General features: G+C 35.1%; 3 protein-coding genes across 4 annotated transcripts in view; 2 read left to right on the top strand and 1 right to left on the bottom strand.

Annotated features, from left to right (window-relative positions):
* Positions 1-19,379, top strand: part of LOC116347487 — a 125,122-nt gene extending 105,743 nt beyond the window's left edge. Inside the window, exons 1-7 of one of the 2 annotated variants that reach the window (XM_031778082.1) lie at positions 3,076-3,162; positions 3,385-3,734; positions 7,444-7,798; positions 7,902-8,170; positions 8,317-8,375; positions 9,935-9,981; positions 11,565-19,379. In XM_031778082.1, coding sequence (XP_031633942.1) covers positions 3,132-3,162; positions 3,385-3,734; positions 7,444-7,798; positions 7,902-8,170; positions 8,317-8,375; positions 9,935-9,981; positions 11,565-11,701 — 1,248 coding nt within the window. In that variant the 5' untranslated portion in view covers positions 3,076-3,131 and the 3' untranslated portion in view covers positions 11,702-19,379. Of the gene's footprint in view, positions 1-3,075; positions 3,163-3,384; positions 3,735-7,443; positions 7,799-7,901; positions 8,171-8,316; positions 8,376-9,934; positions 9,982-11,564 lie in introns of those variants that run through there. The other variant, XM_031778081.1, reaches the window with a different exon arrangement.
* On the bottom strand, positions 14,898-16,562 carry LOC116347489 (zinc finger protein 239-like). Its single transcript, XM_031778085.1, has 2 exons — positions 16,507-16,562; positions 14,898-16,136 (listed from the first exon to the last, which is right to left on the bottom strand). Exon 2 carries the CDS (start codon positions 16,127-16,129, stop codon positions 14,969-14,971), a length of 1,161 nt encoding a protein of 386 aa, XP_031633945.1. The 5' UTR covers positions 16,130-16,136; positions 16,507-16,562; the 3' UTR covers positions 14,898-14,968.
* A 790-nt stretch (positions 19,380-20,169) lies between the features above and the next one.
* LOC116347444 (zinc finger and BTB domain-containing protein 17-like) overlaps positions 20,170-20,566 on the top strand; it is a 1,800-nt gene continuing 1,403 nt past the window's right edge. Inside the window, exon 1 of the mRNA XM_031778021.1 lies at positions 20,170-20,241. The gene's annotated coding sequence lies outside the window, so the exon portion shown is untranslated. The remainder of the gene's footprint in view (positions 20,242-20,566) is intronic.

Below are 20,566 nucleotides of genomic sequence, written 5' to 3'. Positions count from 1 at the left end.
TAAATGTGATGGGCACGTAGTTTCATTACGCGCCCTCCACTGCACCGCTACGAAATTCGGTATTAGCTCCGCTTCAAACAATCGAAGTGTGAAATAACCGAGAATCGACTATACATTTGCCATCGACATGGGAAATAAAAGAATAAAAATACCAAAAAAATCGGAAAAAATGTGTGTAATTCACTTCCATTTCATCCAATTGCTCTGTTATCTCCTTGAGTTGCCGGAACTTCCAGCGAACTTCAATGAAAACGCATTCTTTGTGACTCATACATATTACGCACTATCTTAAGTGGGACCACTTACTCTCTCTCTCTCTTTCTCTCTCTCTTCCTCTCTCTCTCCTTATCGTTCTCTTTCTCTCGTCTACGTTAAAAAATTCTGGTTGAAAGAAGGTGTGTTCGTTCGTAGAAATTTGTAAAAAGAGCCGTAAGCTCCTGAGACGTTGAAAAAAGTGCTTTAAAATACAATAAAAAGTGAACGAATGAGATGCGTAGAATTGAATGATTATATAGATTTTGTGATCAAATCAGTAGTGTCAAAAGAAGAACGTTGTTCATTATCATTATTTGAAAGTGTTTTCATTTTATAAATACGCCAAACAATCCATTTTCAATTTAAGTGCAAAATTTATGGTCAATCGAATTGTTAAATAGCATATCGAATGCGACTGATATAAATCATATAAAAAATTATTATGGACACTGCCACCACCGCCTCCGTCACCAACACCACCACCACCAGCACCATCAATAACAATGTTCGATATCACAAGCGCAAAATGAATTTATTGACTATGACGGTGCGGTGCGATATGCATTTACTGTCGCATGGCTGTAAGGTCCGGCTCATTAATTTTCCGGAGATGTACGAGAGATGTTTTGTAGTGGGTGATAGCATCACAATGTAATCTGCAATATATGAATCGAATATAATAATGGCTGTTTGGTTAACATCTCTCGTTCTATCGATAAATTTTATCCATTCGCTTAATGAAACTAACGGGTGTGTGGGTTGTGGGCGCGCGCGCTCGAAAGAGATACGTGTTTTATTCGGTATCAGGTCAATAAAATCACTTTTAGTTTATGCAATGAATGCAAGAGACGGTGTGGGGAGAGGGCTTGGTTCAAGGGAGGATGCTGGTTAGAGAAAAAAAAATAGACCGTCGGTCAACAGCACACAATTTAGATGGGTGTTTGTCGGAATTCACATGTGTATTTAATAATGATGCTCTGAACGGAAATTAAGGCTTTCGCTGCAGTTGCGACTGCAATTCAACACACGTGGCAACACACCAAACGCTCATGTACATTGATTTTATTTTCAAACGAATAAATCATCGGTGAAGCAAAGCAACTTCCTCCCAATGCACCCATGCCGGTTCGTCGTTGCCATTTCGTTCCAAAGCCAATGCAAAAAAGGAAGCTTAATCGGTTTTTATGTTTATATGTGTGTAAGTCCCATTTGCATTGGAAAACAATTTTTCCCATCCGCTTTCCGTGCACAATTCTATTGCACAACAAACTATAGCCATTTATCGTTAATTTAGCCACTTAAACTCGGTAATTATGTATGATTGCAGTGAACGCGTTCGCGAACGCTTTTTAGTCACAAGCACCACCCTCACTCCGACGCCAAAATTCGCTTATTTGCTTTTGTGACTAAATCCAATAAAACAAATGCGGTGAAATAAATTTGCTCCGTTTTTCGAAAAACGCGAGGAAACAACGAAATTAATTAGAATGACTTCAAAAGCAGAACAACACAAAATGAAGCAAGAACGACAACAATGTGCACAACAGTTGATTGTTTTGGCTCAGAGAACGAGGCTGAAACGACAAGGAGCTATTAATTTATTAAGTGGTTTTTTTATTCAGTTTACATTGCTTTGTATCAACTCCCAAAACGCATATTAATTCATGCACGCAATTTGACTACAACAACTATAATAGAGAGCTACTATTTACTGCACTTCACAAAACCGTTTAACGAAACTGAAAAGTGCATGGGGAAAAACGCGAAAAAACCGCTTCTGCTGCCGCATATTTACTTTGATCTATGGAGAAAAATAAAAATTTACAATGCTTTGTGAAGTTTTTTATTTTTCTGCACCATTTTGAGTGCATGCGCTCACATTCACCCGAATTCGTTTCATTTATTTATTCAGTTTGTGGGAATTTCCGGTATAATTTCGAATAAAAATGATGCATAATGTTTCGAAATAAACTGTGGGCGGTGTGAAGGTGAAAAGTTTCATAGAATTTTATTGGCACAACGAAATTATGGAGAAAATTAATTTTTTTCTAAGGGAAGTTTTAAAGTTTGGACATTTTTATATTCTAAATAAGTAAAATTTGTGTACATGCAAGTTTTTCAAGCGAAAGGGAGGTGAAATACATTATAATACTTCAAAACAGGAAAAAATTCTGATCAAAACACCCATTTCGTATCGGCTTGAAAATAGCTCGAAAAATATAAGGCTATGTGGGTGTCAAACCCCAAAAAAATTGTAAATAATCATCCAAAAATAAAAATATCTCGGAATCAATTACGCAAACACAAATTAATAGTGGTTTTTGCTTTTCGTGGTTGCCAGTGAAATTGATAACGTAATTGAGCTGAAAATTCGATGCGATGAAAATAAAATGTTCTATTTTTGGTATAAAAATCACTATTTTCTCATATACCGTACTGATTTTTTTTTTTACTTATTAGTTCAATTTTGAGCTCAGTTTCACTAGAAACCATGAAAACCGACAACCGCTAAATGTGAAGTAGCCTTGCTGAGTTCCATATTGCCAGTCTATTCTATGATTTTATAAGGCGAAAATAAATATATTCCCAACGAAAACGAATAAAAAGTGGCCATTATTATTTTGAAATTAAAAATGTTACAAAAATGTTTCTCTCTCACTATTTTGATGGTCCTTTATTTTCAAGTACATTGTTTGCACATAAATACGGATGAAAAGCCCCAATCCGCCAACTGTTGTATTTCCCACGACTAAAATTGCACATAAACACACGCACACATGCATGCACATCAAGTGTGTAACTGTTACGTACATACCAAATGCAACTGTTAAGTTTGGTGCTTGTCTTTGCCTTTCAAAGTAGAAAGGTATAAGCGGATGCGGTGTATAAAAACGCCCTTTTCACACGGTACTTTTCCATTTCATTCTCATCGAAGTAGGAAGTAATTATGTCGTTGGTCGTTATATAACCGTACACTCCTCTCTCTCTCTCTCTCTCTCTCTCTCACTCTCTCTCTCTTCAACTCGCCGCTTTTTATTCATTCTTTTGACATCAGTACCAATTTTAAAATGCATTGTTACAATATTTTGATTTAATACAAACCGTATTTTTCTCTCTTTTTTTCTGCAGGTGGATTTCAGAATGACAAAATGTCCGTTGGAACGGTGTTTCGTAGACGGCTAAATAGTTTAATTGCATCAAGAATAATGCGAACAACATCAAAAATGTTTGAAACGTTTGCATTGGTTATGGCAATGGCATCGTTGGTGAGTGGCAACGTGGCTGTGGCATCTGTCGCATCGCCAACAATCGGATTTACAGAACAACCACAATTTCAACCACATGCAGCAGCATTAATTTCATCGCCATCCGCTTCCGATTCGGTATCCGCATCATCGTCCACGTCCATCACAAAACCCGATTACGGAATTACAAATGTAACCGCACAAATTGGAACAAATGCATATCTGCCGTGTAAAGTAAGTGGCTGACATTTTTATTTAAATTTTCTCTAAATCCGTGTAGCAGGATTGTTTCCACTCTATTCGCACTCAGTTCAAGTGATTGGATCGAGTTTCGTTACATTACACTTGTATTCTAATTTATCCAATTAACGGCTTGTTAGCTATGCACAGCAAATATTTGCTCAACTATCGATTTTCAACACATTGCAACAGTCCGTCTTATACGTATTCGACTTCGAATCGATAGTTGAGATACATTGCACGATTTTGGATTTCGAATAAGGAACAAATGTGTTTATTCTCTTAAAAATTGATCACTCAAAATTCATTAAAACTCTTGAAAAAAACTCTTGGTACAACTCATTCCACTTGAAATTCATTATGCGAAGGGGTAAATTGTGCACATAATCACTTTAGCCGCATTTATTTCGCACTGTATTTTTCAGCTTTGTAAAATTTAGTGAATTATTGCATTTCAAACAAAGCACAACTAATCCAAATGCATACAGTTGAGATGTTTACCAGAGTGAATATGGGCCAAACCGGAGCCACAACAACTGTGTAGGAAAAAAAAGTTAAAATACAAATATTGCACAAATTTCTATATACGAAGATCAACTGGCAGGGAACAACACAACAGAGTGAGGTAATAAATTTGAAATGAATGATGTGGTTTGTACACTCATTGCAAAAATACAAACGAAAAATGAGATTATTAACTTTCTCTGTTTCAAGCAATTTGGCGATTCACTTCAGCACACCAATTTATGCCTCTCTCGTTCCACTTACTGCATTTCTCTCGGTCTCTCTTTTTCTCTTCCCTTCTATCTTTCTCTCAACTCACATACACTAACTCTTTCTCTCTCTCTGTAACTCATTCTTTTCCTTCTCGATCTCTTCAGCATTATGTGCTTGAAAGTATTTTTTTTATCTTTTTATTGCAAAATTTATCTTTCAGAGTAGTTGTTGATTTTCTCCCCCACTGTATATGTGTTTTGTTGTGTTCTGTATTTTTTTGAGGAAGTTTTATCATTTGTTTTATATTGTGCGGTTTCAATGATGCACAACATATTCAAATTGGGATGAAAAACTTTCTCCGGATTCGGAGCCGATGAGAGAGATCGGGCAGTACATCATAATAAACCATTTTTGCCATCGACCATATTAACGGGCTTCGTAGGTTAGAATGAGAGAAAGAGTCAAAAACCATGATGCAAAAGAAAGAAAATGAAAAATCAACAACACACAACTTGAAATCAACACAATGAACAAATTGCGGTAGGTCAACATAGACAGAAAAATGGACAAATGAACTATTTTTTCGATGTCAAGCTGTTAGTATAGAACAACAGCAAAAACACCACTCTATCTATCTCGTGTTTTTTTTCATTAGGGTGTGTATGATTTTCAGTTGATACTCATTGTAAGGAACTTTACCGAAATTCTGTTCACTTTGCAAAATAGCAGAATTTCTCTTTTTAAAAAAATGCTTCAAATTTCAAATTTTTGAAAAACACATCGGTTTTTACGAAAAAAATTTGAATGTAAAAATAATGTAGCAAACTTATTGAATTGCCAACTACTTCTCTACACCCTAAACTCCATATATCTCCTGAACTTCTCGAATTACATATGCTCGTAAGTTCGAATTATTGACTGTGCCGTAGTTTTTCCGCCGAGTTTCCTCTCGGCATGGTTTTTTGCTTCTACAAAATAAAAAACATATATTTTATTACATTTTGTTTGATTCCGAAACAACGTATAAACAGTAAAGTGAGGCGGGGATTGAAGGAGACGAACAGCGACAAAGTAGCATCTCAATATGTGTATGAGTGTGCATAAAATGTCAATGTGAATCTGATGACCAAATCCATAGTGTAAACAAAAGATGTACAGATGCCAAGCAATGTGAGGTAGATAGAGAAAGGAAAAAACCGATGCATTTGGGCAAACAGTTGAACAAACAGACGCTGTGCGTCTGTGCAGATGCAATTTTAAGTTTTAGCTAAATACAATTTGTTTGCCTATTTATTATACGATTACGTTCTATTGTATTGCATTCAGTGTGCCGCTACTCTGTCCACTTTTCATCCCGTTCGCTCTCGACAAGCAGCTCAAGCGGTTTTCTACTGTTGTTATTTATATTGTTCGGTGAAAACGTTGGAAAATTCATTAGAAATGCGATTATGTGAGCTTTGGGTTGAAAGAGAAGCGTGTTTTGGCCGAGTGCAACCGAATTCCGTCGTGAACGATGCTGGCAAGAGTCAATGAGGAATGATGAGAGAGAGAGAGAGCATAGAGCACGACTAGTTTCAGTTTGTATTTCAGTTTTAACTGGCGTGGAGAAGATAAAGTTGACTTGTTTAACCCAACATTTTACAAATTGCGCTCAACTTAAACAATTTTATTTGACAATTTTACGGTACATGGTGAAGCGTTTTTTGTCTCTTGTGCACAATGCAGCTCACACACCGGCTATCGCTTAATAATTGTTGGATATTTAAACCGCATGCCAACTCAAACATACTGGTTTTATTTGTGTTCTCTTTCGTTCTTTTGATAAAAGCACACATACAAACCTTTCGTATCTGTTCATCTCGGTTGGCACAATCTCGCTCGTGATACCGCTCGCAAAAACCGAAAATCTCTTTTAATTATTCATTGTTTTCAAATAGATTTAACTACCTTTTTCGCTTCTTCATTTTATTGCTGCCCCTCGCACAAAAAAAGCTTTGTATTCTATCAAATAGTAAATAAAACCGTTGAAAATTGAATTCACTTCTGGTATTTGGCTGAATGTGATATTAAATTACACATAATCCAGTTGAGAAAAAAAAATGTCGCTTCAAAACTGTGTTATTTGTTTGTCGGATGATTCGTTGAACAGTTTGGCAAATGAATATTAGAAAACTTGCCAAAAATGAGTGTGAGTTTGTGTTGGAATATGAATATTTCGAAAATAGTGCAGGTAATAAAATTATCTCGGACAAAAATTCTTTATTTGCATTCTCATGTGCATAAAATTGCATTTAAGTCGATTGTTAAACAAAATGCTGTTTGCCGACGCTGTTGCTGCTGTTGAATTGAAAAGCTTTTGGTTTTATTACATTTTACTATGTATATATCGCAGTGGCGAAGCTCATTCAATGGCATGCATACACGTATATTAAGAGGCATAAATTCGTTTGGCCATAAGATTAGATTCATGTAAATGGTCATGCGATCATTTCATCCGAAATTCAGCATCAGCTTGCAACATTTCAATCGAAATGGTCATGGAATTTCTCTGTCGACAGACAATTTTCCGCCATATCCAACTCTTTACCACCCCCTCCACCCTCCATCCGCCACACTCCATCTCCCTCCCCTCTCGCTCTAACTGGCAAATGATCTGTTGAGCAAATCGTGTGCATGGCATACAGCGTTCATGCACAGTAAAACGGCGCACCCGTGTCGAACATTGGTGTCGGAGTAAAAATAGAGCATTTGCTTTTACGATTATGTTATTCGCTCAATAAATAACCATTTAGCTTAAGCGGATTTCATTTTCGGTTTCAGTGCAAATTCATCGTTTTACGACGTCATTTTCATTCACTGGAATTGCACACACCATTTTTTCTTCTCTTTCCTCCATTCGCCTCGAATGGTCGAGAGTAGACCACATTTGTTCTCTCTTTTTTTTACTCACAAATTGTTCGTCTTTTTTATTTCATTCGTTCACCAGGTGAGACTAGTGTTTAACAAATCTGTATCGTGGGTGAGGGTCCGAGATGATCACATTTTGACAGTTGATCAAATCACATTTATAGCTGATGAACGCTTTCATGCGTATCATGCCACAGAAAATAGTGCATCGCAATCGTCAGCCATGTCAACATTATCAAATCAACGACAACGCCAATTAAGCGGCAGCGTTGCATCTAAACCTAACAACGACCATAACAATACTAGCACAAATTCAGCAAATGCACCATGGACACTACAAATTAAATTCGTTCAAGCTCGCGATGCTGGCCTATATGAGTGTCAAATTTCGGCCGAACCAAAAATCAGCGCCCGTGTCTATTTGCATGTTGTCGGTAAGTAAATGTGAAACATACGCCTGTTTCCATCATTTTATGCAGAAAATTGTATTTTATCTCGGTTTTCGTATTTTTTTTTGTGTGTGTGTTTGCTTTGCAGTACCTAAGACAGAGCCCATGGGTGATACGGTGCGTTATGTAAAGGAGGGTAGTCGAGTAACATTGCATTGCGTCATTAGCGGTGCAATCGATCCACCGTTGTACGTGATTTGGTACCATGGACAACAACAAATCTTCTCCGATAATACACGACATTGGAAAACCGAAGTCTCACATCAAGATGTGAATTCGAATAAATTGGTAAAGGCAAGCGATGAAAACGAAGCGCTCGCACTAACCCAACAATCGATGTTCGATTCAAGGAAAACGGTAAGTCTTTTCTTCTTCAGGTCTTTTTTTGTTCTCCCGTTAATCTTAATTCGATTCAAAACTACATTGAATCAAATGTTGACCTTCTCGCAGTTGAAATTGCTCGAATATAAAATATTAATATCTAATATGTGATTCGTTTTCAGGTGGGCTCATTGTTCATACCGGCGATTAAGAAGAAAGATTCTGGGAATTACACGTGTTGGTAATGACAAACTTTGATATTTAATATTGTTGTTGTTGTTGTTTTTTGTTTTGACAGAGGCGCGTGCAGAAATTGTTGGAAAACCGCTTCGGTATCGTTTAAAGCAGGTACATATACTCATCATTCGACTTCATTTTCATTAAGCTATTCAATAATCAAGGCATCCTTTGTTAACATTACAATACACTCTGTGTAAGATAGAAACAAAAAACAAACTACATCGACTTTACATTGTCTTATTATCCATTTGAGTTTCGATTTTTTATTTTGAAAATAACAAAATTACTATATAAAAAATAAAGAACAGTCTTAATAGTCAAATTCGACGGATACACAGTGCGCTTGAAGATACACTACAGCAAGAAACATTAACAAAAGGGGGCAATTAATTAATTAATTAAATAGACTAAATCATTTGATCAATTTGTCGTCCCTTTTTGTTTGTGTTTCAGGTTGTGTTGTTTCAAGTTTTCCTTATTTCTATAACTCTTTTCACATTTATCACATTGGTATCTTTTGCCTATGTGATCGACCTCAACGTGACGATTCAGATTTCCCTATGCAGTAAATGTTTTATCGCATAATCGGCATTTTACTCTTCCTATGATGTGTTTCCGCCGTGTCCTTTTTGTTAAACATTTTTTCACAAACATTGCATTTGAATTTTGACGTTGGTTTGTCGGCGACAGATGATGCTGGCTTTTCGGTTGTCATCATGAGCTTGGCCATCTATGGCGATCTTGCGATTGAAATGGCAATGGATACGTACGTGATTTGATGCCAACTCTTTATCGCAAATGATGCTGTACACTTTTGTGTCAGCAGATAACTTTTGTTTACAACTACTCCAAACATCTTTTCGGAAGAAATTATCTTCTTTCATTGACTCTAATAAGTATAAGCCCAGTTGGACTTCATTATCGAGATTTTTCAACACATCGATCGCTTCAGAGATAAGACTGTTCTTTATTTTTACTTTTTCGCACACACTTAGTGTGTAAGGGGAAGGTATTGCAATGTGTCAAAATTTACGACATCTCAAAAACATGTTTTCTGGACGTTTCTGAGGTCAGAGAACCCGAATCAGGCCGTTTTGAGCATGGTTGTTGTGGGTCGCTTCCACGTGGTACGTCAATTGAACGCCGCTTGAAAGGCTTGAAAAATCGAACAAATATTATTTTGAAGTAGCTTAATAGAATACGCATCTACCACCGTGCGGAAAAGTTTGTCTTACTCCTGTAAGACTCTTCATTTATATAGTAATTTTGTTATTTTCAAAATAAAACATCGAAACTCAAATGGATAATAAGACAATGTAAAGTCGATGTAGTTTGTTTTTTGTTTCTATCTTACACAGAGTGTATTGTAATGTTAACAAAGGATGCCTTGATTATTGAATAGCTTAATGAAAATGAAGTCGAATGATGAGTATATGTACCTGCTTTAAACGATACCGAAGCGGTTTTCCAACAATTTCTGCACGCGCCTCTGTCAAAACAAAAAATAACAACAACAACAACAAAAAATATTAAAATCTCAACATTCTTAAAAATAAACAGTCCAAGCAACAGTCCAAGCGTCACCATTGTGCTACATGTCATTAATGGTAAGTGGATTGATTTTCATATTTTTTCTAATTAAACATTGCCGTCATCCCTCGACTCGAAAATAAAAACCGATTTATTTTTTGTTATTATTCACCGTTTCGAGGCCCGACAATAATAAAATCCGATTTTGAATGTTTGATGACGGAAATGCGTTGACCAATGACCATCATGTTTATTTCAATTTTTAATAAAACAAACCGCCGGGGGATTGAACGGTTTCCTTTTCAATATGATGTATTACCACATCTTTGTTGTTGTTTTCGGTGAATATAATTGAGCGTTTATTTCATGCAGAAAAACCATATATAAAATTCAATTTGAACAATATAGTTTTATGAAAATGCCACTGTTACCAGCGTTGGGATATATTATTATTTACGAAATACAATAGTGCGGCAAAACAAAATGAATATTTGATTGGATGCCGCGAGCTAATTTCCATTTAATGTCGATCACATTGCTTACGCGCCCGCTCGCATGAATGGTGAACGGCCACAATTTTCAATTACATCTATAAAATTTAGTGTGCGCACGTGTTAATATGCTATTAGCCCGAAAAATAAATGAAGCCAAACCGTGTACAGAGGCTTGAAAAATATACGAGTACATGGCTCGTTCACTCGATTCGAATCAAGCGATAAACATCGCACCACGATTTTACATGCACAATCCACACTACTTACACTTTGATTTAGTCAAAATATAAATTTTCATTTAATTCCCACGGAATGTGACATTAATGAACATGTTATACACATGCACATGGCACACGATGCCATTGTCATTAGACCGTTGACAGCCAAATATAATCAATTCAGGGGTTTTTCGACTTTTTTAACCGTTTGGATTAATCGATTCCGTTCAATGTTTTAACCATTAGTTTTTGGTGTCGGAAATGGAACCTATTGTCCTCCCTTTGGTAAGCTCCAATACAAGCATTCTTTGCAGAAATTTCAATGTATCGCGCCAATTCCACATTGCCAAATCCATCCCGGATTATGACTAGGCACTTTTTCATTCATTTTTTTAAATCTTCAGTTCATTTTTTTGAAAATCGATTTTACATTAGGAAAGTTCAGTTGGTCACCATCGAAGAGTCTTTGGGTCACTATTTGGGAAATGAACTTTTTTTAAATTTCCATGTATACTTACTCCCTACCTTCGGAAACCATTTTCATCGCCGATCAACTGAAAATACCGCTTTGTTCCTCTGCCAATTGAAACCACCGATTTTAAGAACCGAAATTGCCTCCATTCACTAAAGGGAGATCTTTGGTCCTCCAATATGAAAATCTACAGGACACCATTCGACACATAAAAAACTCGCTTAATAATAACATTGGTTTGCTTCATAAAATGGCCATTTTCCATGTATGTTGAAAGTTGAACATGTTCCTCGTTTGATTTCGTTCAAAAACATCATAATCCAACGATTACACGTTGAACATTACCATTTTATGTTTCGGTCGTTTCGATAAATGTTAATAATTCAATAATAATTTGTGGTCCGTAACACCGTTTTTCTCTTGTAAATAATGAATCAATGTGCTCTTTTTTCTTTCTTTCTTTTTTAAAAATGCAGGTGAATATTCAGCGTCGGCCATCACATCATCATCATCATCGTCGTCCGGTTCTGAATATCAACGAAAGTCGTTTAATCGCTTTTTAAATATTGTATGCTTTGGCATTACGTTAATTACACTGTTAATCACCACATGACAATACAGCGAAATTGAATTATCATCCAGTAAGTGAGCACGTGAATACAGTGGCTTCCTCTGTTGCCGCCGAGCCCCCCGTTGTGCATCATTCAAAACGACACTTTGCCCATCATCATCGTCGTCGTCGGAGAGAGAGAGAGAGAGAGAGAGGTATAAAATGATATGGATGACAACAAAAACACAACACCCATAAGTTTCTATATATAGATTTATACCTGGTATTTAAAAAAAAACACATATGTAATTATGTATAAGGATATTAAGGATGGTAATGTCAGAGTGTATACCGAACCACATCATCGTATGTGTGTGTGTGTGATGGAAAATTGATAGATTGATGGCGCTATGCAAACATACACCCACACTCGATCCATTGAATGACGAACAAGTTTATATTTAAAGCATAAAACCATAAGATTATATGTATGAAAATCCATAGAAATGAGGCAGTCGACTCGAATGAATCGAATTATAGGTAATGGCATTCATAAAGTTGGTTAGGTGGCATCGATTAAAAGTGCATAATTTAAAATGTGAACAGGGAATAAGTTGACGGAACCATTGCCAAAATAACCACATTTTTTGTCCGGCAGGAGACAATTCTTCTCCATTGACAAATGTTGGACGATCATTTCCAATGTTTATTGGATGCAAAAAAAAGACAGACTGCCGTAAAACTGAATGACCAAACTAAAATTTTTACTAGCACCGCATGTGACGCTTCGATATTCCCCATTCGTTGTCATTCTCCATCGTTGGTTTCCATCGAACTTTCTCCATCGACCGGAAAAAACGTAATATGTTTTTGTGTTGCCAAAAAGTTTAAACCAACTTAAATCTCCATTCGATGTAATTCATTTCCTGGGCGAACACATGGTTTTTATTGAAATAATATCTCCGAATTCATTCGGTGGTGCCAATGTCAGTGTATCTCTTGGAGTCGACACCGTGCGTGTTTGCCCGCATTTTCATGACTTTGGTGAAAGTTTTCTTTTGGCGGTGTTTTTGTGACCGATTGCAAAGAAGCAATGAGCAAAGAAGCGATGATGACAATTTTTTCCTTTGACTTGGTAAGACTGGTGGTTTTTAATAGCTGCTGTATATCTCAATCGCTCTCGTGGGACAGTGTTTGGCCGTCACCGCTGCCGTCGCCGTCGCTGAACTCTCTGCGGAGTCAATCTATGTTTACACTCTTTTTCAAAGTGAAAAAAATAATAATAATGCCAAGTATGTCGCTCTATCATAAAATCGACCTGAAAAACCACAACATCGCGCACATTGAAAACAATGACTACCGCGACAATGATGAAAAGTTGAGATTATACACCAAAGAACAAAAATAACTCAAACCATAAGCAGCTATTGTCGGTAACCAACGGTATTCGCCTTTTTTCTACTCGATTTTCACCGCTACGATCTCAGTTCACGACACAAATCCAGATAAAAGTTGTCAAGTGTTGTTTATTCACCGTTGAACAAAGCGACGGAAAAAAGAGAGAAAGTGAGAACAAAAGAAACTAGTAACAGGAAACAATGAAAAAATTTGCCACAATTTGGTTGTGTTTTTCCCTCCTGCGAAGTGAACAGACGAAAAATACTCTCGTGAATGATGGATTTGTGTTTTTTTATTATTCGCTCGCACAACTTTGGACATTGTTGTTTGCAAAATGATAAATACTCACGGTCTATTTCACATTTTGTTTCGCTCACCCGAAGAAACAAACAAAAACCATATTTTGAAATCAAAATACTCGAATAAAGAATTTCAGTAGCAACTTTGTAACAAACGTTTCATATTTGTTTTATTTTTGATGACAAAGTTATTTGTTTGCATTTGAGATTTTGCGTGATTTGATAAAGGTCTTTTTTTTACTTTCGTCCACGGAAATTTCAAATTAAAACAATTAGATGGAAATAAATGAACATGAACTTGAAAAGAATTTGGCAACTGTTCATTATTGTCACATGGATGTTTGGTAGCACCAGTTGGATCTACGATATTTTCGCTTGGATATTCCGTCAAGATATTCATTCACACTGCCAACTATGAAAAACACTCATGAAAACTATGGTAAATGTTCAAAATCATTCATACAATTCAGAAAACTACATGAAAATATTCACGTAGATATTCTAATAAAGATTAAAATTGAAATCAAAATATAAGAGCTCACACACTCTGTGTTTCAAAACCCGGAGAATTGGTAGCTGTCACTGAAATGGAGGTTCGGAAATAAAGTATAAAAGTTTTGAAGTTGCACCTTTTTCTGTCAAGAAAATTTATGACGAAGTAGAAGAAAATGATCGAAATTCGATTAATTTGATTAATAATAATGAGCATTTGAAAGGTGCGATACGAAGGATTGAAACATGGAAAAAGAGGATTTTGAAGAAGGAAAAAGTTGAACGATTTGAAATTTTCAAAATTTGGTTCAAAATCATTTTAAATTAGAAGCAAAAAATGGACTTTGTTAGAACATATGACAACAATGATTTGCTTTTTAATGAACGTTTATTTGCTTTTCATTTAAATATGTAAAAAAGGGCGATTAAATTACTCTTGAAGCTTCCATTCGAATCATAGTGGGTTGGTCACAAAACAACAATAATTTTCTTATTTAAGTCGATTTGGAGTCAAATAATATAGAGAAATGCTGAGAATTCCGTCAGATAACGTTAATATCGATAAATAAATCCATGAGAATAATTTGGCAAATAAATTAGTATATTATGATTTTATGACAACGATATTTTCTAGCTTTATTTGTGTTTCAACACCGATTTTGGAGCATCGTACGTTACTGTGCATTTCTTATTCTGATTTTAACTTCACCTCATATTCCAGGGGACTTGAAACCGAGTAAATCAGCCTGGAGTGTAATAATAGGTCAATAATAATCGATTAGCTCACGAGTAACGTTCTCCATAGGAAGAAAAGAGGAATTTGCTTGGAAATTTCAAATCTGTATTTTGGGAATATTAAATTATTAAATATCCAAATCTTTTATGCCGAATTTCTTCATTCTGTTCGAGTCAATTAGTTCATAATAAATGCAATTATTTGTATTTTTTCTAAAGTGAAAACATATATAAAGGTATTCAATTTCTTTTATTCATCTTTTATTAACGATTCTCTCGATAATCAAACTAATATTCATTATTTCAAGTGGATATTCTGTTTTCGACATCAGATGGTTAAGTATTAATTAGAATTCATGAAATTTGCTTTACGGATTTATTTGATGAGTCACAATAGATGAATTGATCATTTTTTCGCACCATGAACAGTTTCCATATGTCGATTGGCATCACCAATCAGTGGAAAACGCGCATCGCACAATTTGCATGGAAACGGTTTTTCTCCTGTGTGATGGTTACGCATGTGGAGTTTTAACTGTGTTGTACCTTGCATGATCTTTTTACAAAGATAGCATTGATATCCACGACGTTTGCATTGCACTTGATGTTGATCCTTATCGTCTTCCTTTGCAAATGGTCGATGACATTGTGTGCAGCGGTATGGGTGTGGTTTGGAATGTATTGCCAAATGCTTATTGAGGTGACCTTTCTGAATGAATTTCTTTCCACAATTAGCACATTGAAATGGTTTATCACCAGTGTGCTTCGATTGCATGTGATACTTCAAATTACCACGGTGGAAGAATTTGTATTCACAGAGATAGCATACATATCGTCGAGGGTTACATCCATCCTCATGTGATTGTTTTTCAACTTCTTCTTCGTATCGATGACCACATTTCAAACATCGAAATGAAAGTTTTGGACCGTGGATTTTCTTATGGCGATGCAATTTACTCTTTTGTTTAAAAGCCTTGGCACATACTCCACATTCGAAGGGTTTTTCGCCCGTATGCGTTCGAATGTGTATTGTGAGATGTGATTTCTTTTTTGTCACATAATCACAGAAATGACATTTGTGCTTTTTCTGTCCAATGGAGGCTCGACCATTCGATGGTTTGTTGGAACCCTTTGATTTTTCGCCTTTTGGCTTCTTTCCTTTTGCATGCTGTTCACGATTGTTGCTTGAATTTGGTCTTTCATCGCATAAATCTTCACCAATCGGACCATCACTTGCACCTTCGTTTGAGCTTGCCTTCGGTGCTGCATCTTGCTTTTTCTTCAAACATTCCTCCTCCTCCGATTTGATCTCGTCCTTCACATAGTCAGCATCGTATGGAACATACTCGCTATCACTTTCGCTTACCGATTTAATAGTACCGCCGGCTTCAACTGGTGATTGTGGTGACAATGGTGGGTATGCAATCAGATCAACACCATCTCCTGACTCCACTTCTTCTTTGATTTCAACTTCTTCTTTGATTTGGACTTGTGAGTGTCTTCCTTTGCATTTGTATTTGCGCTTAGCTCTTCCACCCAAAGCACCTTTTGTTTGATACGGATTCATCGTGGTTCTGTTTGATATAAAAATAATCAATTGACACAAATGTGAGGTTAGAATTCATTGGACACTAGGCAAATTTTTGGTATTTTCCAGTCAATAACTGATTTATCTACAAATCTATAATAATCCTATACCATTGCTTCTTTTGCTAAACGAAATCTCAATTAATTCTTCAATAGATTTGATCATTTGGAGCAAGAAGAATTTAATTTGTAAAACGCAACAAGTGAAAATTGAACAATATTTCAAATCGATTTTCTTGTTCCAATTCATACATAATTGTTTTGCTCTCAACGAAACTCAATTGAGTTTCTTCATATTTTCCTTATTTGTTTATCGCAATTGATATGAAAACCCTTGAAAATCTATGGAAAACTCACCTCTTCACTGTCCTTGTACAAAAACGAGTACTCCTTTAGTATAAAAGACGTGTGTTGTTAGAGTCAGCGTAATTCAACTATGTTATGCGCGATGGACGCCATTTTTCTTTTGTTTCGTTTCGCGAGGCAGAATGAAGTTAGTTAGACACACATTCAGTTGTCAAAAAAGTTTAATTATTTTCAAATTTTAAATTATGAATACATTTTGACTTCGATGTATCCTTATGCATATTGCATTGCAATGAATTAAAACGAATTTATTTAACCAAATGAGGTTTTCATTCACATTTTTCTCGAGTAAAATATTTTGTTTCGATAAAATAGGATGAATATGAAGCAAAAAATAGAAAGACCGCAAGATTTATTCGTTAACATATATTTTATTGTTCAATTAAATAGCAAACAAGAATTAAACTTTTTGAATGCGATATAGGGAACAGCTAGCTCAATCAAAGCTTTCATTCTAAATGGAATGATTCTACCGATAGAAGAATTTAATGTACAAACAAAGTTGACAATTCTTTTTTCTTCCATTCGTGTTGCTTCGATTTCTGCAGTCCCACGTGCCAGCTCCAAAGCTCCTGGGATTGATACGCGCACAGTGTGACCAGAGCTATATTAAACTTAACAGAGAGTGTGTAATAAATTAATCCAAAAAAAAACCCTGACAAAAGAAAGCAGAAAATTTATTGTGTATTAAGTAAATGAACTAATTATATTTATAGCAGCAAGAGTACATGGAGTAAATAAATGTCCGACTGAATTTTCATCGGAAATTAAATGTAGATAAAGAGAAATGTTCATGAAATAATATAAATAATAAATAAAAGTCTCATTTCTTGACAAATTTCATGTAAAGATAAAAGGAGCGATAAGATAACAAAGATAAATCCAACAGTATGACATGTGATTTGAGTGAAAATCTTGAGAAAATAAAATGATGAAAGATTTCATATAGATAACGATAAGAATGAACAATTTATGCGTATTTTAAAATAATTTTTTGCTGAATGTGGTCATTTATGTTAATTGTGCTATATGTGCTTGATTTCCCGCTCGGCTTTCATTACACAAACACTCTGGGGAAGCGGCCGACATAAATAACAACAATGATATACGTATTTGTTTATATAGATAATAATATTTACGACGAGATGTCGCATGGAACTGACGACAAAATAAATCAACACAAAACGTCACCCACTTTTAACACTTTACAAACATTCAGATTAACTATGGCAGAGACGTTAACTATGAACAAAATATTAATATGATGAAGTTACACAGATTTATCGCAAAACACACACGCGATCCATTATTATACATTTAAGATATTAGATTTTAGTCTGAAAACATAACCAATTGTAAATATTTTTGCTGTTTCGTTATATTTACCAGAAATGACACAGGAATAGTAGAGCCATTGATAAAAATCAGTTGCGATTTTGAAAACAAAATGGAACTCTTCATTTTGACGAAGGGCATGACATCGATTACAGTATGATTATCGCCAATTCTCCCTTCGAAATGGAAAAACAGTTCAAAGCAGCGGAAATTCAGCGGTACTTTTAGCTAAATTGAAGGAAAGAATGCATTTTCCGAAGGGAAAAGATAGTATCAACAATAAAAATGGGTAAAAATGTTCGCAAAGAAGAACATTTTTTCCTCGCAAGTTTATAGTTAATCCATACCGTATTTCATTTGGATTCTTTAAAAATATTCCCTGTTGTAGGAAGTGACTGACTCATCACAGTGCGTTTTCTTTGATTCGAAGCCGAAAAAAATGAAATTCTGACAAATTCGATTTCGGTTGGAATTTTCTTGAAAAATTTTAGTATTTTCGAAAAGATCTCAATGTGTCCCTTCTACCATTTTTGAGATTTCCTTGAGGCTTTCGTATTATTTTTGAGATTTTCGTGATAATTCAAGCTCAGATTGCGATTCTCGGCAACTTTGAACTAAAGAAGGTCTGTACTTCAATTTTGTATGAAAGAAAGTCGTCAATCGATCATTGCTAGTGATTTTGATCAATTGAAAGCAGCGAATACCAATCACTAATTGAAAGTGACCCGAAAAAGTCGATCATACCATACAATTGGTATACAAGCCAGTCACTTCGCTTGCACACAGGAATTATCCAAACAAATCTCTTTTGAAGCACTTTAATTCGAAGCGTGATGTAAATTTCAAAATGCGATCTCTTTTCATAATTTGAATATAAGACCACATAAAGTGACGTTGTGTTTTCAACCACTTTCGGCAGATTATTATCGTCTTGGAAGACCAATACATAAGTTTCCAATTGCGTAATGTCGAGTGTGGGCACTTTGTGTTAAATTGAAGTGTATGTAATACAGATAAAACTTCGTCAATTGAAGTGTTTCAAAAACGATTTGATTTAGATCTAAAGTTATATCAATACCATGAATTTCACCTTTTTAATCCATTGAACCATTGTAACCGCCGTCTTCACAGATTTAATCAAAAACAAAATAGAAAACAATTCGGTGAACGCATATTCACAATTCCATTTGTTGTTTAATGGCGACATCTCAATTACAAATAATTCATTATAGATATAGAAAGCTCACCTCCGGGCGACGGGAAATCATAGTTAAGCAGAAGCCTTCTATCTGCCAGAACGTCTCTCTCTATTTCAAAGAAAAACTGATGAAGCTTTGGTCTTCTCGGAGTGAGAAGTGCTTTTGTTTGGCTCAATTTCCAAGAAGTCCGTGCACTATTATATTTTCGGATGAAACATTCAACCAACTTACAACCAATATTAACTATTAACTATTAGAGTTTAATAATGTAATTGTAAACCGAAAATAAAGTCACTCTCAGCTCATATGTGCAGTGGTCAGACAGTAAAATCAGAGTTTTAATTGAAATGAGGTGAAAACCAATTCAACTCAAATAAATAATAATAGAAAGTGAGAGTTTTTAACAAAATTGAACAGCAGCTGTTAATATAAAATGTAATTCATACAAAACATTCAAACAATCCAAAACTAACAATGGATTATGGACAAAAACCAATAAAAAACTAAATAAAATTATTAATAAGAAATGTATGAGAGCATTTTTATTTGAATATTTTGGAACGTTTCAGATGAAAAGTTTAAAGACTGTAAGGTGAGTGGTTTTTTTAATTTTCAGCTTTAGCTTCTCTGGCCACAAAATCGAGGTAATTGGCTTTGATGCAGGAAACAAATTAATTGTTCCATGACTTATGACGATTAAACCGAAACAAATGCCATAACGAACATCGAAAACTTTGCAAAATCATATAAAGTGTTGTACTCATGTTCTTTCGATTAAAATGAAGAAATGATGTAAACATAAAGCTTGGTATACCAAAACGTAACTCTCTCCTTATTCCACTTTCTGTCTCTCCTTATTCTGTCAGAATCCATTAAATTATTATAAACTTTAATGAATTAGAAATATCGTCTTTAGAAGGAATAAATTAAAGAAAAACTGTTGTCCAGGAATATTAACAACTTTTTCAATTTGAATATCAGTCATTTCTTACAATTGTATGTTGGCCAACTTCATCTTGGTTTGCTATATCAAAAACATTGTATGCGCCATTTTTCACAGAACCAGTGAATACTGCTGATTCGTCATCGCACACAGCGATTGGAGACGCTCACAAGCACGCGGCCATTGGTGGATGACACACGTTTTATACAGACAGCAAGTTTATTTTTGCACGAAGCAAATTGTTATAAGGTGAGTTTTCGAAGTATTTGCTTCCAAATTCTCTAAGAAAATATAAATTGCGATGAAATGTATCAAATTTACAATTTGTTAGTGAAAAACTAATTATTATTTCGTGATTGCATAAAAAATTGATTGGATAAAACGTAGATTTTTTTGGTTTAAAAAAATAGTTTAATTTATTTCTAATTTCAAAACGTAATTAATGAAATAGTATTTTAATAATGTTTTTTCTGTCCTTAATTTATGTTTGTTTTGGAAATCCTTTGTTCACTCATTCCTCGTGTGATCACATATTTCTGAGAAATTCGATGACGTCATTACATGACTGTGTATA

Source organism: Contarinia nasturtii, unplaced genomic scaffold (genome assembly GCF_009176525.2).
Source record: "Contarinia nasturtii isolate CC-2019 unplaced genomic scaffold, AAFC_CNas_1.1 Cnas_scaffold_1905, whole genome shotgun sequence".
NCBI lineage: Eukaryota > Metazoa > Arthropoda > Insecta > Diptera > Cecidomyiidae > Contarinia > Contarinia nasturtii.
Note: the sequence above shows the minus strand (reverse complement) of the source record. Positions and strands in the feature narration are given on the sequence as shown.